The following is a 24,154-nucleotide window of genomic DNA, read 5'->3' as shown; positions in this document are numbered from 1 at the left end:
GAGTCAGGAGGCCACGCTGCCCAGGACCTGCCCCGCACATACTCCCTTGGGTCTGGGCCCTGAGGCATCCAAGCACACGGGGCTCATTTCCCGGCACAGTCTTCGGCTCCTGGGCCCCGTGGGTCACCCTGAGGTGGGAGGGGGACGCAGATTGTCCTCGTCCAAGGAGAGCAGGGCCTGGTCTGCCCTGGGGGAGTCACCCCTCAGGCATGTGCCGATCTCGAACCCTTTATCCCGTACACGGAGGCAGCCCGATGTGGGCAGCAGGCTCCCAGCGTTCAGGAGTCATCCGGGAGCTCACCTCTGGCACTGACCCAGCAGCCGTGCACTTCTCTCTGGCCTTCTTGGGGGGCCATCCCCATGCCTCACGGGTGGCATGAGCACCAGCTCCTCTGGGGACCGCAGGAAAGCACGCTGATGGCTGAATGGTGCGCACAGAACCCGCCATGCGGGGGCTGCTGTGCGGCTTAGGGGAGACAACCCGTGAAACTTTCCACGTGATCCGTAAACGGTGATCCGTGAGCGCCACGGGCTTCCAGGCTGTGTGCTTCGTGATGACTGATCACGGCCACCGTGGAGGTGACGGTTGCCCCTGCCTTGAAGGATCTGAGAGAAGATCGGCGGCCCCCACCTGCCCAGACTCTCCCTGGGTCCCGGGGTGCAGGACTTGGCATGAGAATGTTTATTACATGATAAAAATGATTTGTTTCTGAAAAAGTATTTGTTGTACACTTGGAACAGCTCAAACGGACGGGTCACACTAGGTTATAAGAATTAGTGAGTCCTTTAATTCTACCCTGGAATTCGTTCTCCCAAATAATTGCTTTGCTTGCCAGTCATAACTCAGGGACTCGCAGTCGGTCGGGCTCGGAGCAGCTCTGCGAGAAACTCACCTCCCCATGGGGGGGGGCAGACGCTGGCCTCGCTTGTCAGGTCAGTTGCACCTTGAGGTGCCTTTGCGGGTCTGCCTGTCCCCCCACTCTTTCTGTGTCTGCGCATGTGGGTGCACTCAGCGTGCGGACGTCAGCCTGCGGGTGTCTGCTAGGGAGCAGAACTGGGGCTGATGGATCTGGGGGCCTGGCGGCTCCCACCACCCCAGGGAGCCCCCATCCAGGGCTCACGTCATGTTGGAGAATTTCTGACTTGGATTCCAGTGCCTTCCTCGGCAAAGTCCAGTCCCGAGGAAAACACATGCAGGTGTTCTGAGCGTCCACGCCAGCCCAGGGCGAATTCCCTCATCCTCACGGCGTCGAACACAAGACACCCTCAGACTGCGGCTTCTGTGACTCAGACAGTCGCACGTGTCCTTCGTTGTGGAAATTAGAAAAAAAGCAGGCAGATGACTTCAAGCTCCATTAGACAGATACCACAGACCGGTGGCCAGCAATTCGGTGACTGCCAGGCACCGAGGAGAGTATCTACGGCAGAGCGACGTGCGGGAGAACATAAAGCAACCGTTCCATTCTGCTCTCTCACACATCGATCCGTCTCCGGAGCCCGTGACTGCGTTCTCCTGTTTGGCAAAAAGTGTCAGCAAAAGTGGTGCTACGTTTAGAGGTCCAATGCATGAAAGAATTGCATTTTAGGAAGAAAGAACTGAATTTTACATTGGTGTGGCTGTGGCTAAAATTTTACTTTCCAGGTGAAATATATCCTCACAGAGTTAAGTCCGGTTAGCAGGCTGCACTTGTGCGTTGACAGCCATCCTTCAAACGTGGGCGGGCCACATGGAGGGTGAGGTTCTGTGGTCTCAGGGCCTTCCGGCTCCTGCAAGCGCAGGCAGCATGTGTGAGCCTGTGTATCATGCGTGTGCCTCACCCCCCTCCGCCGTCCCCTTTCTGGGGCCAGCGTCTATCTGGTTATTAGGCAGCCAGACTTCTCCAACTAGTCACGTCCGCACCGCGTGGCCAACAGTGACGCAGCCGTGGCCTCAGGTGGTAGGGCACCAGGGACCGGCCATCTGATCTGCCCCATTTGCGTCAGATGGGGGCCAACAGGAGCGAGGCCAGGGGTCTGGAGTCCCCCTTCACTCCAGAGGGAGGCCCTGGTGCTTGGCAGGTGAGCAGTCGCATGGGAAGGGGGTCCGCTGAGGCACATCCATGCCCTGGGAACACCGAGAGGCCACGTAGGCCTGCTGACTCGGGCTGCAGAAGTGCAGGCCTGACGCTAGGCAGCAGGCAAAGGTGCCTCCTTTTGAGGACGTGTCCCACGTGGTCCTGGACGTGGTGTCTGACCCACGTCTGGGTGAGGATCAAGCGGGTGTGGTGGGCTGGTCTCCCTCCCTCCAGACTGCAGCTCGGGGAGTGACCCCCTCCTCGGGTGACCTGGGTCAGTGGTAGGCACAGCGGTGACCACGCTGGGGCAGTGATTCACTCCCTCTCAGCGTTTAAGGAGAAAGCTTTCAGAGTTGCCCGCTTGAGCAGAAGTCTCAACAATGTGGCTCTGTCCAGGAGACCCTTAGCGGAAACCCACCCCATTGATGGCTGGCTTTCAGATGGGCTCCCAGGCTGAGTCTCTCTGGTCACTGACCCCTGACACCAGCTCTGCCCTTGGCATTGGGAGCTCAGGCTCCAGGGACGAGTGGCAGTGAGTGCCGGTGGCCACGGGGGAGCCTGCCTGATGGTCCAGAACGTGCTCCACACACGGAGCGGGCAGAGCACCTCTGTGTGACACCAGCCCAAACACACCTGAGTCAAAGTCACACTCGCTTCTACCAGCCCACCCTTCCCCCCTGCACAGGTGTGTGCATGCACACGTCACACATGTCACACACACCCCGCTCACCCCGCTTTCTCCTCTCCCACCTTCCGAGGGTGCTTGGATTATAAATGGCCGAGACCGTGTCGGCAGACTAGAAGTTGAAGACGGGGCATTGATTGGAGGTTTGTCTTTGAACAGTGTTTGAAAATAGGGTTTTCTAAGTAAGGATTTTCCAAGCATTGCAAAGGCTTTCTAACATGTAACAATTCAAAGTTGTTCTCTGTAGGTTTCCACCGATTAGGGGAAATAGCCAACTTGAGTGTTTGCTCTCTTCCAGGTCCTTGCTAGCTGTCTTCACGCATTGTCCTATTGAATTCCGATCTCAAGTCTGGGATTCAGTTTATGCACATGAGGCGCTGGGGCTCCTGGCTCGGGCTCGCGGGGAGCAGTGGCGGCACGAGATCATGTCTGCGAGGTCTCACCCCACACTGGGCACCAACCACGCTCAGCAGGGTCCCATCACCCCAAGGGGGGAAAGAGGAGGAAGCAGAGGAAGATTTTCTTTCTCAACATGTTTATTCCAGGTGTTTTATCAAAGCGCTTTGCATGCACGTCCAGTTCAGCTTGGGGCACGTGTGTGTGTGTGTGCTTGGAATTGGCTGATGTGTATATGTACACACGTGTGTGTGTGTGTATTCCACATTTCTGAAGTGGCTATCAATATACCCACCGGGTCCTGGAGATTTTCCCGCTTAGACCCTGAGACAACAAAAACGAGCATTTGCCCAACTTCTCTGGGGAGGGAGCCCTGAATGGATGGCCCAGAGACCTGCGTTCTGATTTCCACAGGGACTTTGTCCCTATTCCACATGGGGGGGGTCTGCTCTGTTTCTGAGGCACCATGACTCTGTGACTTTGATTTGTGCAGTGACGCGGGGTTGTGCCCTCAGCCTCCAGTCCTGTTGCTGGCTGTGCGTCTTACTAGCCGACGGCAGGGTGGCCAGCACTCCTGTGCGGGTCCCCCACCGCGCGCCCTGGTCAGGGTCCTGGTGAGCTCCCGCAAGCTCCCTGCTCTGGGCAGGGAGCCCAGTCTGCACCATCTCACTGGGCGGAAGGTGACCCAGCTGTGAGGTAATTCTGAAATGCAGGAGGGGTCTGTGTGGTTTAGGGGTTGAGAGCGTGCAGGACACGTCCAGGAACCCCCCCATCAGCCCTGCCCCCCCAGGGGGCCCCTCCGTGGTCTCAGCAGGGGGACCCACGTTTCCATCCCCGCTCCACACTGCGTTGGGGCCTCCCCGGTCTCCTTCATGAGCCAGAAATGTTCCAACAAGCAGGCACCCGTCCAGCTCTGTCCTTGTTAAATGGTCGTACTGTGTTCATTTTCCTCTGTCCCTCCCTCTCCCATCTCCCCTCCCTCCCTCCCTTCCTCCCTTCTGCCTTCCCTTCCTTCCTTCCTTTTGAAGGGCAAAAACAAAAGAAAGAGAGGAGAGGGGTTCAAGAAAACTGATTTTTCCCTACAATCTTTGGGGTTCTCAATTACAGAGTCGCCGCTAATATCTTCCTATTATCCCGATGGGGACGGGATTCTGAGTAGGGACAGGGTTCCAGGCAGGAGAGGGTTCTAGGTGAGGATGGTATTTTATGGCAGGGAAGGGATCCCTCATGGGGATGGGCCTCGTGTTGGGGATGGGGTTCCCGGGGTGGGGGGCAGGAGCAGAGCCTCCTGCTCGGGGAGCCCGGACAGTCCCCACCAGCACCCCGAGGGTCTCAGTGTTTGGGGACAGGAGAGGACCCCCCTGCGCATGGGGCCGGGACCCCCTCCACTCGACAGGGAAGGGAAACTGCTTACTTAGATTGTCTTCGTCCTCCGTGTTTGTGGCCCCGGGGCTTAAGTGCTTGAAGGGAGCGGTGAAAGCTGACAACATGCTTACTTTGTCTGGAAAGAAAAGAACAGGAAATGCACTTTGACACCGAGTTTCAGAAAAACTCAATGCTTTCCTACGTTCTCATTACTGAGGATTTGGACAAGGGAGGTTGAAAGCTCGTTTTGGTTTCAACCACTTCATTCTGGTTCAGTCTTTTATTGAATTTCTGACAGCATTTTTATCAAACTCTCTCCATTCAATTTTCAACTTTATGATTTCCATCTTTCTTCTTTTCTCATTTTTGGCATCTCCCCTCCTCTTGTTCTGCGTCCCTCAAAACTCAAAGCGATTGTTTCTGGGGCAAGAACCTTGCGTGAGCTCATGGGATGCTGGGCGGGGCAGAGCCTGGGACCCAGGGCATTTCACAGAGAGGAAGTGAAGCAAGTAAAAAAAAAAAAAAAAGCCGTAGTTAAACAAGAATCGTGCCGATAAAGCCAAGACCGCTTCTCCCCGTGAGCGGAGAACTTGCTTTGTGGGCTTGAACAAGGATGTAGAAATCGGTCAGCCAGCGGCTGGGCAGAGGGAAAAGCGGCGGCGCACCAGGGAGGAAGGGGTGCGGGGGGGGGAGGGAGGCCCCCTCCGTCCCTCCTGCAAATGGGCGTGTGACGAAGCGGGGACAGGAGCCCCGGAGAGCGCCCTCCGCTTACCCTGGTGGGGGGAGTGAGGCAACACCTGGCCCGAGTCAGCCCAGGGTGGGCCACTAGCCCCGAGACAATGCCACTCACGACCCACAGTCCCCACAATCTCTCTCTTAAACGGAAGGATTCGGGAATTGGGGGATGGGAATGCACCTGGGAGACATTAAAAAAGGACTAAGAAAGGGGCCAAAGGAAAAGCTCCTTTCTGTAGAGATTCCACCGACTGAATCCAGCCGCAGAAGCTGGGAGCACTTGTCCACAGAGGAACCTATTCCGGGGCAGAGGGGAGCGCGTCCAGAGACGGCACATGCAGACCTCCCCATTCTCGGATGCCCGCCTGCCCCTGTACGGTTCCTGGTGGTTCTCGTGGCTGGCCTGGCCCATGGGGCTGAGCTACTTTGCCACGGGACACTCCCCGCCTCCAGGAATCCGTTGGCACCGGAGGGCCGGGTCTTTGGTGGCTCCCATGCCATCATCTGCTTCTGTCCTCGGGAAGGGGGACTGCTGACTCGTGGGGCTCCCTCTTTGCACACATCTAAGTGTGACTTTGCACGAAAACCTCAGCTAGTGGTTTTAGCTGCAGTTAGCCTTCAGGCGTTCAGACCCAGGCCTGAAATGTGCTCTTTTTCTTTCAATTCTGAGCCTGTTTTCTCTTTACCCAAGCTTTCCAGAGGCCAGGGGAGTTCACATTGAAATTCATTCAGGAGCCCGTTAACAGCTGTTGTTTCCAGTAGGGACGGGCAACGATATAATGTTCACTCAGAGAGAACAATAAATAACTCAAATATAAAATGCCTCTCTTTCTTCATTCTACAGAACGAGAAGAATAAGCCAGGGAGGGACTGGCTCTCCCAAACCCTCACAGCCCAAGCTAATTTACTACAAGGGAATGAAATCTCTTGCTTGAGTTATAATTTCATTAAGGGCGCCCAATAATGTTACACAAAGAGTGTGAAGCTCAAATGATTTAGTCTGGAGCATCTCAAAATGAAATTACATTTTTCTAATAAAGCAGGGATACCAGCCAAACACCCACAAAAATACATCAAACCATTTCAGAGCTCACCTTAGCAAGGCTGCAAAATATTTAAAGATTGTTTTAGGTGCTCAAAGTTCTTGCTTTCTAGGGTTGCCAGATTTATCAAATAAAAACACCAGACACTGAGTTAGATAAACAGCAGATACTTATTGAGTATATATAAATCTCCAGCATTGTGTGGGGTATGCCTATACTGAAAAATTATCCAGTCTATCTGAAATCCAGACTTAAGGCAAAGGACTTGAATAGACATTTCTCGAGGGAAGGCATACAGACGTCCAACAGACACACTCATCAGCAGGGCAATGCAGATCAAAGCCGCACTGGGCTACCACCTCACACCCATTGAATGGCTGCCGTAAAGAAGCCAAGTAGGCAGTGGGTGGTGAGGTTGTGGAGGGGTCGGCATCCTTGTGCACGATGGAGGGAGCCTGAAACCAGCATGTCCACGTCTGGGTCTACACCCAAAAGCATCGAAAGCAGGGTCTCACAGAGATACCTGCACACCGGTGTTCACAGAAGCTAAAAGCACCCTGAGTGTCCACTGGCAGATGAATGGACAATACAGTGTAGTGCATGCACATAATGGAATATTACCCAACATGATGGACCCTGGGGCCATGATGCAGATTGGAGTAAGTAGAGGACAAATACAGTAGGACCCACTTATCTGAGGTCCCCAGAGGAGTTAAATCCGTAGACAGGGAAAATGCAATGGTAGGATCCAGGGGCTGGGGGATGAGGGGCCAGAGTTTCCGTTCGAGACGATAAGAAAGTTCTGGATGGTGGTGATGGTTGCACAACAATCTAGATGTATTTGATGCACCATATGCTTTCAAATGGTCAATATGGCGAATTTTACCTCCTGTATGTTTCACCACGATTTAACAAGTCCCATTGTACGGGACGCTCAGTATTTTCTCTGAACCCTACCTCTTTTATGCCCTAGCAGTTCCTTCAGCGTAGTGGAGTTTGGATTTCCAGCTCAAACACGCCAACCCGCTCAGAGCAGGACACCTAGGGAGCTTCCTGCCTGTTTGCTGGGCGAGCCCACCCGGCTCTCCGGTTGTTCGCCTTCGTCTGTACGAAGAGGAGGCAGGTTGCAGCCTTAGCATGTCGTTAGGAAGGATGGCAGGGACTGCATTTTTGGTTTGGAAAAACTGCAACGCAAATGATTGACTGTCAGCAGCTTTGTTGGCGGCTGTCCCCTCACGCACAGTGTCTGCGTGGCGCTGCGCTGGGTTGGCTCCATCTGAGCACCCAGCTCGTGCTGTCCTCTGGTTCACCACAGTCCTGAGACTGGGCTCATGCAGGTTCCTGATGGGAAATGGAGGCTGTACTCTACTCAATTCTGGACCTTTGGGATATGCCGAGAGAAGCTGGCTCACAGAATTCCCCGTGCTCCCGGCTGCCCTCCACCCCCGTTGTCAAGTCTGGAGGAAGGAGAAGGTGTTTCTGTGGGGAAGTATCTGGAAGGGGCACTGGGCACGCCCTGCACCAGCTGGAAACGGGCGCCAGAGAGAGCAGGGGCCCTGAACTGGCCGTGGTGCTGGGCGCGCCCGGGGCTTCCCTGGATCCAGCCAAGGGTCACTTCCAGGGAAGGCCTGGTGGTCACCAGCATGGCGCAGCATTCCTAATGCACCTCCTGAAGTGATCCAGGACATTTGCATCAGAAACCTCACCACTCTTTGCAAAATAAATGGCCAGGGCCCCGTGGGAGTGATTTTGTGTATTTCCAGAGCACGTGGGAGGCACTTTCAGAGAGCAGAAGCTCTTCCCTGGAACTATGTGAGATCACATTCGTTGAGGATATTGATAACCAAGAACAAATAAAATTTGGGAGTGGCCTAAAGACAGATAAATAGGCCCGAGCGAAACAGCATTTGGGAATAGAATCATACCTATATGATCAATCAAATCGATGAAGATCTCAAAGTAATACAATGGGGTGAAAGAAAAGTCTTATTGGGAAATAGTGTTGAAAGAACTCTACACTGGCTTGGGAAAAGTGAATTCTGAGCTCTACCTCATACCATACCCGAAAATTGTCACAAAATGGGTCATAAACCCAAATGTAAGAGCTGTAACGATAAAACTTGTGGAAGAAAATACAAAGACTTTCATAATGCTCAGGAGGCAGATTTCTTAGGATATAGAAAGCACTCATTGTAAAGAAATTAGTTTTCATCAAAATTAAAAATTTCAGCTCACTGAAATACACTGTTAAGAAAACAAAATGCAAGCCACAGTTTGGGATAATAGATTTATGATCAAGACAACTGATTTGTCTCCGGAATATAAGAACTCTTCCAACTTAATAATAAAGGGGAAAAAAAATCCAAATTTTAAAAAAATGGGCAAAATAAGTGAACAGAAACTTGACAAGGGAGAATATGCAGAAGCCAATAATAAGCACACCCAAAGTGCTCCACAGCATCGCCCATTAGGGAAACGCAAATTAAGATCACAAGCCTGTCAGGACACACCCATTGGAACAGCTAACACTTTATCCATTACAGCTCAAAATTAGGAACATCCTGCATACGCATCAACAGAAGAATGGATACGTGAATTGTGCTACATTTATAGGATGGAAAACTATCAGCAATGAAGAAAATTGAAGCATTAAAATATATTACAATATGGATGAATCTCGAAAACATTATGCTGAGCAAAAAAAAAAAAAAAAAGCTAGGCACAAAAGAGAAGGTGCTAAGTAATTCCATTTATATGAAGTTCCCCAACAGGCAAACTGCTCTCTGGGGAGAGAAGTCGGGAGGGGGGCCTCCTGGGTCAGGTGCCGGCTGCTGGGCAGGCCCAGGGGGGTTCTTTCTGGAATAATGTGTTACATGCGTGTACCTGTTTGTCATGAGCCATAGCAGGTGCAGGATATGTTTCTCCACATGTAAATTACACTTAGTCATTTAAAAAATATTAACAGATAAAAAGCGTGACTGGATGAGAAAATAAACGATGTGAAGCAAGCATCAAAGTATTGTTTCATACGAAAGGAAAAATGCAGGATGGCCGATGGTGAAGACAGGCATCTACCAGGAAGCAGAGACGGTATGCAGTCCGGCCCGCGTGCGCGCACAGGCCTTGTGGCTTTGTTTTTGCTTATTCTATAGATTGGAAAGCTCAAATATCTCTCAGAAGCTCTGCCGTGGCAACAAGTACAGTCACTACCTCAAAGGGGAAGCCCTTTGGAGACACCCCTGGATTCCCATCAGGATGAGCGCATGTCTGGAAAGCAGGGGAGAGCTGGCTGGCGGAGGGGAAGTGAGGGCCACAGCAGGTGCGCGGGGAGCCCAGCACGCGCGCTGGGCCAGCCCACGGAGACTCCGCTTACCCACTGCGGTGGCATGAGGGGCTGAGCAGGGGTCCTGTTTTTTGGAGCCTGCTTTGTCAAGACGACGTTTGCCTTTTTAGCAAGTAAGATGGAAATTTTAAAAAGTCCTCGGTGCGTGAGCCCCTGTCAGTTACCTGGAAAGTCTGTTCATGTGAAATAACGGGTTTGCTGGAACTTTTAATAAACCCCGTAATTGCTAAAACCTGGAAGGATTCGACCTGGTACTCTGCCTCCTTAAAAGCACTCAATATGTTAGGCATAGGTTGTTTGTAAAAGGCACGTGAATTGAGCACTTTGGCTTTGCCATCATTTCAACAAGTCCTGCCAAGTTTTGTACGACTCATGTCTGCCTCGTAGGCCACACTCAGGCCCATGTCCCGCACAGCCTCGCTCTCTGGGGCAGTTTTGTCCTTGGGGGAGAAGGTGACAGTTGGAAGCCACCGAACTCTGCCGGCGCCCCTGGGCCACGCACACCTCAGCCCCTCTCAAATCCCTTTCTCAGAGTCTCGTTTTGCCAAAACACAGTGTGACAGAAGGCCTTCCTCAAGCTGACCCACTTTCCTTGCCGGCCGTGTGTTCCGACCGGATGCAGGTACGTCTTCCTTTGGTGGATGTGGCTTCTAGCTAAACACACAAACATACATCAGCCCGAACAGGTGGGCCACCCTGGGAAGCAAGGACGTAATTAACCTCTATGCACGCAGGAGGAAAGGGATAAGAGTTTGGAGTAAAGGCAAAGAATTTTTCTCACGGAGTTTCAGGAACATGTATTTCAAACACTTTTCAAGCTGATGTTCTAGGAACAATACAAGGGAGTTCAGGGTCTGCACGGAGTTTTGCAGCACACAAGAAGTCTGATGCTCACGAGAGCATGAGGATCTCTTCCGGCAATTTCCACATGGATAACAATAGTCACAAGTGGCCTTGAACGGGTTCCAGTAGGCAGGCGGCCAGCGTGCGGTCAGTATGCCGCTCATTCGCCGTATGGGCCGAACTACGGCTTCCCCGAAAATGCGTCCTGGAGCCCTGACTCCCCGGGCCTCAGAAGGAGGCCATATTTGGAGACGCGGTCTTTAAAGAGGTGGCTAAGGTAGGGTGAGGTCCCTAGGATGGACCCCAAGCCAGTCTGACTGGTGACTTATAAGAGGAGATCAGGACACAGACACGTGCGGATGGACGGCCACGTGAGGACCCGGGGAGGGGACGGCGTCTGCACGCCCAGGACAGAGGCCTCGGGAGACCCCAGCCCTGCGCACGCCTGCACCTCGGCTCCCAGCTCCCAGGACGCGAGGCTGTGAACTTTGGTGTGTGAGGCCCCAGGCTGGGGTGCTTTGGCACAGCCTGCGCTGACTGATGCATTCACTCAACATAGCTTTTTATTGAATGCAAGTAGTTGCACATGATTTCAAACTCTGATGCCAAGAAGGACGAATGCAGGGAGACCGCTCCTGGCCAGGGGATCTAGAAGGCAGGGGGAGGCATCCTTCGGGAGGTGACTGAGTAGCTGAGACCCAACGGGTAATAGGAATGTGTCCCATGTATTGAACCAAGAGATCTGCTCCAGAGCCAGGAGACTCCTGCTGCAAGGATGAGTGTGGGATGATCCAAGTTAGGGTGGGGAGGCCGCCCTGAGCAGAAGGGGCGGCTCGTGCAAAGGCCCTGGGTAAGTGCACCAGCATCTCAGCCTCCGAAACTGGGCGGCTCTGTCCGGGTGGCTCCCCATTACTGTGGGCATGGAACCTTGATTCTGAATCGGGGTCCCAGGGACCAGAGGGCAGCAAACATGAAACCTCTGGATTGTGCCAGATGCACAGGAGGAAGGATCGGAGACACAGACAGATAGAGAGACACAGAGAGAGATAGAGACAGGGAGAGAGAGTCAGAGAGAGAGAGACGGGGAGAGAGACAGAGAGAGAGAGAGACAGAGAGAGATAGAGATAGAGACAGAGAGAGGACAGAGCCAGAGCCGAGAGCTCTCATTTACGAGGAGTCTGAAGCCCAGCTCAGGTCCTCAGAGTCCTGCCATGTGGGAGAGCCGCTACTGGGGGCACGGCAGCCCGTTCGGCAGAGGTTCCTTCTCGTTCTCCTCCCCTGGATGGGCTCGGATCTTCTGAGACGGCAAAGTTGTCAGGACAGGATGGGTCTTGTGGGGGGGCCTTGACCACAGAGTTGAGACTCTGGCTGAGATTAGCTGGGGGGTTGGGGGGGACAGAGTATGGTTAAAAGAAAAAAAATGGAAAAACCCCAATCATCCTTGTGGGTTTAGCCTTCAAGGAGTTGAGACTTCTGATGAGCCGGGGTCTCTGCCCGGCTGCCGCAACCCCAGCGCCTCGGGGTGCTTTCTGGGGGGGACCCCAGGCGCCAGGGCCGGACAGTGTGGTTGCTATGGGCAAAGGAGGAGTAAGAGTGCTCTCATGCCTTAAAGACTCAGAGGAAGTCAGGGGACATGCAACTCTTCGGTCCCTTCGCAAAGTGCCTGGACGCACGGGAAGCAATCCCGAGGGGACGGTCACCGTGAACCCCGCCCGCTGCAGGGACCGTTAGCACCCGCACCCGCGAGAACTCGACGTGTGGCTCTCAAGGAGTTGTAGGGCTCAAGTTGGAGGCGTCTTGTGGACGCCGTTCCTTTCTCGTGGTTGAATCCCCCAGGCATGCCGGTCTGCTCCCAGACGGTTTCCCTCGGTCACAGCACTGAGATGTGCCCGCGCCGTGTCCCCACCCCAGCCTAGGTCTTTAATCAGGCCTCGAGCACGGCACTATGAACAGTCTGGCAGACCAGACAGACACTTCGGGCTTGACGTGTATGCCACATTCTGGAAGCTTGGCTTATTTTTGGAAGCCGTGGAGAAACAAACAAGCCCGCACCAGATTGCTCTATGTGAACAACGGGCAAAGACACAGATGGTCCGACAAGTGATTGACGGACCAAGGTGACTCTTTGCCACGAAGGGTATTTAGAATTTTAAACACATACGTGTAAAGGTGTGTGTTCACACTCCACTTGGAGTTCCAAGTTATCTGCCGAGGCACTCAGTGGCTTTGTAGAGTCTAGACACGGTCTTCCTTCTGTGGTCCGTCTGGGGGTGGGTGCGTGCAGGCGTGTGTGACATCATTCTCTACGGCAGCGTTCAGCCATCTCTTCTCCGCCCGACAACTAGCGGTTTCAGACCTAACGGCCATCCAACCTAGATGTGGTTCTTGCTGCCATCTGTGTTTGGGGCAGAAGGTCTACCCTAGTAACGGGCTTTTGGTGAGGCAAGACTTCAGCTGGGATCTCAGACTCTGAGGGCAGAAGCCTGCGCTTCTTCCAAAAGATTCTCCTTCTGTGGGAACCAGCGAGGTCAGAGTTCATCAGAGCCCCCCCTTCAGTGACGGCGAGCTGAGCGTGTTTGTCCCCCTGGCTCCGAGGAGCCGTGAGTATATGGGAAAGTCTACAAGAGACGACTGGACTGTGATTCTGGTCAGGAATTCTAGGAGATAAATATCTGGAGGCTGGAAATTCTCACGAAATAAAAATTTAATCCTCCAGACCTGTGTAGGCACCCCAAAGACCGTCGTTAGGGAGCCATGGACACAATGAGAGTGTAACACTCTGTAAATGAGCAATAATCCTGCATTTCTTGTCCCTGTGGGCATGTTTCCCCTCTAAGTCCTTCTGCAACCTTGTTGGTTCCTTATGGGTCCTTGGGCTTCCTTTTTTCGCATTCTCTGGCCTCCTTGCCCTCTTTTCTTTGGAAACATGCTAAACCAAAGTCCTTTTATTTTGCAATTTCACATTCTATTTTTCCATTTGATAAAAAGATTGCCCACATTAGTTTCTCTGGCCAAGAGCATTCTTCACCTTTCCTACCTCCCAGCCTTCTTTTGCTAGAGGCTTCCACCCTGAACCATTGCTTCTGCGAGTGAGCGAAAGCTTCAGGGGCGTCCATCACGGACTCAAGGTCACCAGGTTTTCTGAGCGCTGAGTCGTGCGTTTGTCAGGTGGTAACTACTCCTCCACAGAAATGCTGTGAGCTGTGTGTTCGTGCTGGTTGATTGTATCACCTTGACCAGGCCCCAGGAGCCCCGATATCTGGCCGCACGTGATTCTGATGTGTCTGCGAGGGAGTTTCTCATCGAGGCCAGCACTTGAATCAGAGGACTGAGTGGAGCAGAGTCCTCCCAGCGAGGGGCCTCACCTAATCAGGCGAGGACCCACACGGCCACGTAGGTGGAGGGACGACTCTCCATCTGCCAGTGGCTGGGCTGGGACCGCTGTCCTCCCTGCACTCCTGGCTCACAGGCCTTCCCACCTGGCCCGGCTTCCCTGGGCCATAGACCTTCCAGCATATCGCCGTCCTGCATCCCCAGCTTGCAGGCGAGACTGTGGGGTCTCCGCGCTCCGGGATGGAGTGAGTCGGTTTCTTCTCATCTCTAGTGTTCTGGGGGCTCTGTCTCTGTGAAGAACTCTGACTAATACGGCCCTGCTGCCCCTGCAACATGCTCTTCTATGCACACGCCCACTGCTCCATAGAACCCGGACCATTAGCCGGACCTGTTCCCTCCTCTCCCCTCTTCCAGCCACGGACCAACCTGGTCCTGTCCCTGGAGATTGTGGGGACCGGCCCGTGGGGAGCAGCCCGTGGGAGCGGCCCGTGGGGAGCGGCCCGTGGGAGCGGCCCGTGGGAGCGGCCCGTGGGGACCGGCCTGGGGGGAGCGGCGCGGCATGCACTTCTGAGCGTGCTGTCCACGGCCGTGGGTGGCAGCCAGCGTCCCCGCCATCTCTGCGTGCGGGTGCGTGTTTCCCCACCGCAGTGGGGGCTCTGGGCTGTGAGCAGCATCCCCACCGTGTCTTTGCGGGGGTCCCAGTAGGTCCCCGTCAGTCCGGAGTGGTTATTATTAGCATTTGCTTGCTGACAGGTGTCCCCGCTTGCATGACATGGCATCGGCCATCCTGCTTACAGACAAAGCACGCGGGTGGAGGCGGGTGGCCAGGGGCAGCGGCGCCCCTTAACCCCCGACTGCCCCTCCCCTGTGAGGGCCAGGTTTCTCCCTTCCTGCCGGACATCCTACCCGACTGTTGTAGATGAACTCCTGAGTCCGTCTGCTCACAACAGGATGAGCGTGTCTGGCCGGAAACTAGCAGTCCCAGGGTTCCTCTGACCCACTTGGCCTCGAGGCGCAAAAGCCCCGTCGCTGGGCCCGCCTGCCCCGTCGCACTCCGTGTGACCTGGTGCCCGGCCCACCGAGTGGGCCCCGGCCGCCGCCGTGCGCCCGCCTGCTTCCACCCTGTCCGCACGCCCCAGCTTCTGCAGTGCCCCCCCAACTGGCTCTCGGGTCAGGTCCTGCAGGGCCAGCAGGCGGGAGAGCGCACAGAACCTCGTGGTGTCTGCGGGTCTGAGTGGCTGGACAGGCAGGTGGGCAGCAGGCAGGACAGGAGCGCACCAGCCCCGAGGGCCTCGCTTCCCGAGCTCGGCTGTGAGGCCCACGCTGGAGTGTGCGGCCGGGGCTTCTCAGGGAGGTGACCTTCTACGGGGCTTCCCAGGAATGGGAATGGGAATGGAATATGGCGCTCACGGAATGGAGGCTCCTTTCGGTCTTCAAGCCGGAGAGGCCTTTCTGAAGCCCCCCCCCGGAGGTCTTGCAGGACAGCTGACGAGGCCGTCCTGAAAGTGAAGTCTGACACGGACACCTGATTCCGCGGCCCTGGGAGTGACCGTGCGACCCCGCACACCTCTTCCGTGCATGAAACTGGTCACGGGCCTGACTGCGCCCCGCAGAACCCTGTGGAGGTTCCGGTGGGCATGTGAGGAGAGAGTGGGAGCTCACCGCCCTCCGTACGGCCTGTGTCCCACCCCGTCCGCATCTCCTCCAGCGTGTACTGCCCCAGGGGTCCACAGGCCGCCTGGGCAGGGTGTCGGGCCCCCATCCACCAACGAGCTGGGAGGTCGGCTGCATCACCTGACCTCCTCGGGTCTCTGTCCCCTTGTCTCTGATACACAGGCATGTCACCTACGTCAGGGCTGTGGTTGAGACCGAGTGACACACACGGGACACACCACGCGGTCCTGAGCAGGAATGCACACCCGATAGCCACCAGCTGTGACTGGTTCAGATGGGACAACAAAGTCAGAACATCTCCCAGGACACAGTTTCTTCAGCTTATTAGACATTTGGTGACTCTGGCATTCCTGAACTCAACTGGATCTAGCATGATTCTTATTTTCTGATATTAGTTTTATTATTTGAGGTATTGAAGCGAGCTTGTTTGAAAACCAGAAATAAGAGATCAGGGAACCTCCTGGCAGGCCCTCCCGTCCTCACTGACTTTGCTAAGCCCTACTGTCCACACTCATGTCTTCTACGCTGTTTGAAATTTGGCTAATTTCTCTTCTATGAATCAGATATTGTAACAACCGAAAATAGAGGCCTGATCACATTGGCAGTTGTTTAGAGAGCAGGTCAAAGTGTTAGTGTCTGAATCTGCAAGTCTGACTTTAATTTTTCCCTTTAGCACGGAGCCCCTGGCTGCTGTGTGTAAGTGACATTTATTATTATTATTATTATTATTATTTATTTCCAAGCTAACACCTTGTCTGGTGGGGTCATCTGTGCTCCTCGCGTGGGCTGGGGTCCTGTCCTGACGCACACTCAGGGCCACACGCCTAGCGCCCTGTTCCCTCCTGCCTCCGTGCCACGCTGTCCTTGCATCGTGCCGTATTTGCTTACGTGGCCTTCTTTCCTGCCTCGAGTGCAGACTCCTGTGGGCGGACGGCCTCTGAGTTCACCATAAGACCCTGCAGTTGGCAGATGAGGCTGTCTCACGGGGTGGGCAGGCCACACGGAGCTGGAACGGAACTCTGGTCCACGCTGCCTGCCCCTCTCCCGTGCTTCTGGTTTTCGCGACACTGCGGCATTTCCCTCCATGCTGACTGAACTCCGTCGAGGTTCGGGGTGTTCCAGTCCCGCTGCTGGGGTCTCAGCCTGTCTGTGCCCCTGTCACGCTGCTCATGAATGCTCAGTTGTGCTGCTTGGGGGCTCGTGCCTCAGATTGGTCAACACCCACTCCTGTGCGTTCAGGGGGTCTGTGACGCTATTTTGGGGCTGGCCAGCCCGAACCAGCCAGGGCGCAACCAACCAGGTAAGACTGACCCATGTCTGAGCTCAAGACCATAGGTGATATTTAACGAGAGAGAGAGAGAGAGAGAGAGAGAGAGAGAGAGAGAGGGGATGGGCCGGCGCTGCCCTCGGGGCGCACAGGGGAGGAGGCACTGCAGGCCCCGCACGGGCCGCCGGCACTGGTGGGTGCTGGAGCCCCCACCCTCCTGCGTCTGGTTCTGGCCGGCCTCGAAGCCTGACTGACGAGGAAGCCGAACAAGAGCTCCACTGCTTTGGGGAGGAGGAGAAAGTTCTGGAAGAGTGCGAGGGCGGTGTGTGCCAGGAAGAGGGTGGCCGGAGGTGGGCTTCCTATGCTGCCCAGCCCCGCGCTTCTCCTTCGAAGGGGGGGACCAGCAGGCCCTCTAGCACCTGCGAGAACAGGCCCTTCCTTGAGTGGAACTGCCTCAGGGGCCGTGCCTCCCACAGGCTCCTTTCAGGTGAGAGGCGTTTGCAGGACGGAACGCACGGCTCCGTGAGCTACGACTTTCTTATTACTTCTGGCCAACAGTGGAGAGAGTAGAAAGTGCTGTGGTGGATGGATTTTCTGTAAGACGGGCAGCGTGTGTGTTGTTTTCTATTAGATTCCATGAAAATCAATCTGCAGCCTAGTTCAGCCTGGTAAAATTAGATCTAAAACTATTTAATTTTGTTTCGGGACTGTTTTCCCATCGGATGCCTGGCCTGAGGACACACAGGGATAAAGTACCTTGAGCTCTTACCAGCTCTGTGCGCCTCCGTGATCACGTGTTTGCTGCTCCATGGCTCCTGTGCCTGGGACGAGATGCAAGCCCCCCCATTACCGAGAGGCTTGTTGTTCATGGTCCTGTTTTGCACTCTACATGGTTTGGTAATAAGAAGTGGCAAACGAATGTTTTTAGTTTGCCCAAGCTTGCGTGTTTGTGTTTGGGGTCAGACCATCCAAAGGGCTGGCCGCTCTGGGGGGGCGTGTTCGGGGGGCACTGGTGCCAGGCTGAGTCTGCTCCTGCCTGGCCGGGCTTGTGAAGCCGGGGGGTGGGGGGGTTCCGAATTGTTGCTCCTTCATCTGGAAATTTCTCCATTTGGGGGCTCTGGCGAGAATGGAAGCATCCGAGAGTTGCAAGAACACCTGGCCAGGGCACTCAGCATCACAGCACACACCTTTATTTGGCAATGCCATTGCTAAACGTAGCGTTACACTTGGCGAGGATCCTGTGCCTTCCCAGGGCTTCTGCGCCCCAGGGCACTGGTCCCCAGTGACTGGGCAAGGAAGACGCCCCTGGGAGGTGAGGCACCTGCGGGGGTTAGAGGGGAGGTGGCACGGGGGCTGGGCGTTAGTCCTCCAGTTTCAGCTTTCCAACATTGTAGTGACTAGCGGCACTGCGCCCGCAGGTGCCAGGAGGGTTTGCAGCCTCGGTGCTAACGGGTGGGGCTGCCGGAGGCCATACCACACCATCCACGACGTGGCATGTACACGCAGGTTGGTCTTACTCCCGATCCTAGGAGACAGGCCTGTCAAGCGCTGCACTTGGCACCTCCCTGCATCATCCCTGACTTCCCTCATGTCCAGGAGGAAAGTCAGGTGCAGAGAGGTGGCAAGGCTGCGTGGGTGGGTGTGGGCTGCTGGGGCGCCCCTGTCTGTGCAGCCTCAGAGCCCTTCTTGACACAGCCAACCCCGGTGTGCTGGAACTGCTGCGTTCTTAAGACCGGACTAAACTTTAAACCACAAAGATGGGCATCCTTGCCAACAAATATTTCCATGAGCAACTCCACTTGAGGAATGCTAAGTTCTATAAAAGGAAGCAGCTTTCTCTACCGAAGGGCTTCTGGGGGCCTCTACCGTGCGGTGCACTAGAATATACCCTGAAAATCTTCGCAATGGAGCAAGCAATGGTGTTTCTCATGACCTCGGAGCATGTTCTTCACAGCATCTCACGGAGCTTCTGTTCCATGAGATGTAACGTGAGAAATGCTGACAGATGGGGCTTTGGGAGGCCTCGCCTAATGTCTCAGGTGCAGCCCTGCAGATATTCCCGAGTAGCGCCGTGAAAACCTCCAGTCAGCTGTGGACCTCTGAGCTGTGGGCTGGGGGGAGGGAGCCCGCCCCATTTTGTATTTGATATGAAAGTCCATGCATCTGTGCAGAGGTCTGGCCTAGTCAGGGAAGGGGTGCATCTACCGTCTTATTTTTGTGTGGTTCAGCATCTGTAGTCATGTGGTGTACATCTGTTGAGAGCCTACTATGTGCAAGGCGCTGTCTTTGCCATGGAGAGTCTGCAGAGAACAGGCGAGTGTCCTTGCCCCTCCCCCGGGACTTACACGCCTGTGTCAGCTGGGGTGTGCTCCCCCAGCAGCCGTGCCGTGCGGGTTTTGCTCCAAAGCTAAGTACCCACACATGCCTGACAGCTACTCTAGTCCTGTGGCGTTCAGCACGTCTAACCCTGGGGTATAACACATATCATCATTTGCATACTTGTGCTGGGATCGCCTGCAACTGAGGAAGAAGCTCACCCCCAAGAGTCGGACGTGGGTCCCCCGTGTCGGTACAAGGTTCATCTTTCTTTGCCACTTAGTGCCTATTTCCTTCCAGCAAACAGAACCCCCACTTCCTTGGGGGGCACTGTTCCTGACTCCCACACTCCTGGTTGGGTGAGGCCACCCCTCTCTCAGCTCTGATGGGCTCTGGTCCACAGAAGCCCCCCATCCTGGCTGGAATGGAGGACAGGGTTTCCAGGGCCCAGTGCAGAATAAAAGTGTGGGCTGCAACTAGATGAAAGCATGACGAACTTCAAGATGGTCACAGCAGAGCATTATGCCAAAGGTGGGGGGCTGTTCCTGCTGTGGGCACCTGGCTCTATTTGGGCTGACCAGAGGCAGACCCAGGTCTCCGGTCTCTGATGGGCAAGAGTGGCCCCCCCGCCTACTGAATTTAAGGTGAGATTATGAGTCAGGAGCTGACACCCTGCAACCGTAGGAAAGCCGGGACCTGCAGGTCACTGTGTGTGGCTCACGTGGAAGGAAGGGGGCTGGGGACAGAGTGAGATGGGTCTGGATTCTGCTAATGGACCCTGACTCCAGCCTGGCCACCAGCTTGTCAGTCCCAGGAGCCACGACTGGGTTTTCTGACCCGTGCAACCAAATACATCCCAGCCTCCACAAACACTCAGGACTAACATATTTACACGCTTTCTGTTGGCTTTGGCTCATTTGTGAGATGGAAATCATTACCATGTCCCAAAGACAAGCAGATGTGGAAGCGCTTTGCCTGGTCAATCGGTAGAATGCCCGTGCCCACACTGTTCTCCCGACAGGAGAAGTGTCGGCTTGTCTGTGTCCGTGTGAGGGAAGGACCTTGTCTGTGCTGTCACTGCCCCCCACCTGTGGCGGGTGACGGCTGGAACCCCAGACAGGGGTGTAGGAATAATTGCTGCAGTTGGCTACTGTCCTTGAAATTGTGATTCTGTTTTAACAGAACTTTTTGCTACCATAGCCGCCACGTTCACCTGCTGGAGTGAGGAGACGTGGCTGGCTGCTCGCTCTGAGGACCCGGAGCGCCACAGAAAGGCGCTGTTCTAGGGACAGACAGCCGAGCCCTCCCCATCAGCCAAACCCCAGGCGATCCAGGCACCCTCCCTCCCTGACGCCAGTGCTTTCTAATTCCATGCAGCACTTGGGGGCATGGCCCTCCCTGGGCCCCCAAAGTGCCCCCAATACGCCTTCATCAGTGCCACCATCATGCTGTCAGCCACAGGTTTGGCCTGGGCCCGGCTCACGCAGTCCCCGATGCCCTGGCAGGTGGGGGTTAGCTCGCACCGTGTGCCTGGGCATGTTGGTAGGGCTGTGGCCTCCGTGCTCAGGGGGAGCAGGGCTGTGACCCCATTCTCATGAGCTGGGGTGCTGGGGGCACTCAGGACTCACAGAAAACCGGAGGCATGAACCTCTTCTCCAAAGCGTGGAAGCCCGAGGCTGTCTGGGAGGAGAGGTACCGTTTAGCCAATGAGCTCTTGCTTCACTGGTGTCTTTTGATGACAAATTCTAGGTGCCCTACGTCTTATTTAATTAAAGCATAAGCTTTTTGGTCTTAAAGTGGGGGACAGGAGGCGGTCTTGTCTTTGAACTGAGGAACGTGTTTCCAGGGGCTGCCTCTGAACATGGCTGTGCAGACAGAGTGGCAGCTCGGGCCGAGTTGTTTGAAAGGTTCCCGTGGAGAGAGCTCTGCTGAAGGGCCCTCCTTGGGGCTTGTCAGGCTCCTGGGGACACATTTCTCTGTGTGTCTTGAAGGCCCTGCCTTGCGGTGACGCGCATCAGGAGCGATAATGGGGGCTGTGCGTCTGGGTCCCCCAGCGGCGAGCTGACAGCCGGTCCTCGAGTGTCAGGACGGCCAGCAACTCTGCAAACACTGAGCTGCTCATTTGCTGGGCTGTTGTCGCTCTGCTGGCATTTTCCGGTGTCCCCAGGGCCTGGTGTGTCAGAGTGGCTGGGCCACCAACGGCTTCCTGTGTGGGGACTCGGGCAGCCCTGGCTGCACCCCCATTGCTTGTGCGTTCAGGGAAAACACATCCTTCTGTGACTCAGCAATCTCTTTTTTAAGTGCCCACAGGGGACGGCTCAGCGGGCAGTGCACTGTCCCTCTGCACCCCTCTCGGGCCTTACCGGGAGTCACCCGAGGCTGCCGCAACCAGTGTGCAGGCTCCGGAGCCCAGGGAGCCTTGCGTTGCTTCACTGACACCCGAGGACCCAGAGGCATGCCGACCAGACCCCCAAAGGCAAAGTGATGAGTAGCTGTTTTGAAATCCTTGAAATGAAAACTGGAACTAAAGGTATGAGGACCATCCTTCTCGTCTCCAGGGAAGTACTGGGCTGATTTTTTTTATCGGTTCTTTTAGTTTAAATTGTTTAAGAATGCACAGCTTGTTTAGCAACAAAATGCTCCTCTCTTTTTGTCCAAATTAAATTTCGGGTCTTAGAGGCTTCGTATGTCAGTCGGGATGCGGAGCCTGCATCCCTGCCCCCTCCATCCCTTGGGGAGCACTCGCACCCAGAGCCCTCGGACGACTTGGGGCACTGTGGAGGCTGAAGGGGGCCAGGGAGAAGCCCAGCTGAGGACGCACACTGCACACCCCTCACCGCGCTCTGAGCCTGTAGCAGGCGCGCTCACTGAATATTTGTTGCATATTGACTGTGTCAGGAACAGAGTGGAAAACATCAATTTTCATGTATTTCCTCAACTAACGCTCATGATGGTCTCGAGTTTATCATTATCCTCCTTTCATCAGTAAGAAAGCTGAGGCTTGGAGGAAGTACGGGGCTTCCTCGCGTCCAGGCTGAGCCACAGGCATGCCCGGCTAGCACAACCTCTGCAGAGGTCCCGTCACCAGGTGGGCGGCCGTGAGTCAGTGTCTCTGGGGGTACGCACGGCCACGTGCCCGCGTGTTCCCGAGCAGGCTGCAGCCTCCGAGAAGCCACGCCCCGACATGAGCCTGTTTGTTAGACACCTGCTTACAGATGCTGATCACAACTGTTCTTTTCTTTTTTTAAATTTAATTTTATTCTGTTATGTTAGTCACCATATATCATTAGTTTTTGATGTAGCGATCCACGATCCATTGTTTGCGTATAACACCCAGTGCTCCATGCAGTACGTGCCCTCTTTAATACCCATCACCGGGCTAACCCATCCCCCTACCACCCTCCCCTCTAGAACCCTCAGTCTGTTTCTCAGAGTCCATCGTCTCTCATGGTTCATCTCTCCCTCCGATTTACCCCCCTTCATTTTTCCCTTCCTTCTCCTCCATGCTATTCCTTGTTCCACAAATAAGTGAAACCATATGATAATTGACTTTCTCTGCTTGACTTACTTCACTCAGCATCATCTCCTCCAGTTCCATCCACGTTGATGTAAAAGTTGGGTATTCATCCTTTCTGATGGCTGAGTCATATTCCATTGTAGATATGGACCACACCTTCTTTATCCATTCGCCTGCTGAAGGGCATCTCGGCTCTTTCCACAGTTTGGCACTCCTGGGTATTTACCCCAAAGACACAACTGTTCTTTTCAAAACTGCCTGCCTCTGGACAGGCATAGACTTGTGTCTCGATGAATGGGGTGACGGGTGCTCCAGGTCCTGGGACCTGCCGTGTCTCCCGTCCGGGTGCCCACACTGCGGGCCCAATGGGCTCCTTCGGAGGCTCGGACACGGGGCTGACAGACACACACTGCCCTCAGGACATTGCAGCCGGACCAGCTTCCTCTCAGACCTGCAGGTGCATCGGGAGCGGGGGGCCAGAGGGGGAGCGGGGGGCCGGAGGGCGGAGCGGAGGGCGGAGCGGGGGGCGGAGCGGGGGGCGGAGCGGGGGGCGGAGCGGGGGGCGGAGCAGGGGGGGCGGAGCGGAGGGCGGAGCGGAGGGCGGAGCGGGGGGCGGAGCGGAGGGCGGAGCGGGGGGCGGAGCGGGGGGCGGAGCGGGGGGCGGAGCGGAGGGCGGAGCGGGGGGCGGAGCGGGGGGCGGAGCGGGGGGCGGAGCGGAGGGCGGAGCGGAGGGCGGAGCGGGGGGGCGGAGCAGGGGGGGCGGGGGGGCGGAGCGGGGGGCGGAGCGGGGGGCGGAGCGGGGGGCGGAGCGGGGGCGGAGCGGGGGGCGGAGCGGGGGGCGGAGCGGGGGCGGAGCGGGGGCCGGAGCGGGGGGCGGAGCGGGGGCGGAGCGGGGGGCGGAGCGGGGGGCGGAGCGGGGGGGCGGAGCGGGGGGCGGAGCGGGGGCGGAGCGGGGGGCGGAGCGGGGGGCGGAGCGGAGGGCGGAGCGGAGGGCGGAGCGGAGGGCGGAGCGGAGGGCGGAGCGGAGGGCGGAGCGGAGGGCGGAGCGGGGAACGAGGGGCCGGAGCGGGGAGCGGAGGGCGGGGGCGCCCTTCGCAGGAGAGGTGAGGTGAGGCGAGGGCGACTGGAATGGACGGCGATCATCTTCCACGAAGATCCCTTTCTTCTTCTGCATCTCCGCGGCCTCCCTGCATGGACACTGTGGCTTCCTGTAAACGCACGTGGTCTTGACTTCTTCCCCGTGGACCGAGGGTCTTCCAAACTCTGGAGAAACTCTCAGATCGTCTGACTTTGGGCCATGTTGATGCAGGTGCTGGGAAGCAATGACAGGCCCAGGGGAGAGCGGATAAACGGCTGTGTCCAGCCTTCCTGCTTGTCGGACACAGAGCTCTGGGACGGCCTGGGGCCAGTGCTGGGGTCAGTCCAGGGCTCCTGAGCTCAGGAGCTTGAGTGCAGATCTGCAGCCCCATCCGCCCGACTCACCAGCCCTGCCCCGGGGTTTGTCGTGTGGGCAGAGGATGATGGAGGGAGGAGGGCGGGGGTGGGGAAGCCCTGTGTGTGGGATGGCTCCTCGGCGCCCTGGA

The 24,154-nt window shown here is 55.9% G+C and overlaps 1 protein-coding gene across 1 annotated transcript in view; it reads right to left on the bottom strand.

Annotated features, from left to right (window-relative positions):
- The window catches only part of ADARB2 (adenosine deaminase RNA specific B2 (inactive)), a 403,986-nt gene that overhangs the window by 120,620 nt on the left and 259,212 nt on the right, over window positions 1–24,154 (bottom strand). Inside the window, exon 2 of the mRNA XM_028114708.2 lies at window positions 4,550–4,636. Within this exon, the coding sequence (XP_027970509.1) occupies window positions 4,550–4,636 (87 nt within the window). The remainder of the gene's footprint in view (window positions 1–4,549; window positions 4,637–24,154) is intronic.

Source organism: Eumetopias jubatus, unplaced genomic scaffold (assembly GCF_037043125.1).
Source record: "Eumetopias jubatus isolate StellerSeaLion01/CBP00866 unplaced genomic scaffold, mEumJub1_p1.0 scaffold_8, whole genome shotgun sequence".
Taxonomy (NCBI): domain Eukaryota; kingdom Metazoa; phylum Chordata; class Mammalia; order Carnivora; family Otariidae; genus Eumetopias; species Eumetopias jubatus.
This window is presented reverse-complemented; position numbering and strand designations above follow the sequence as displayed.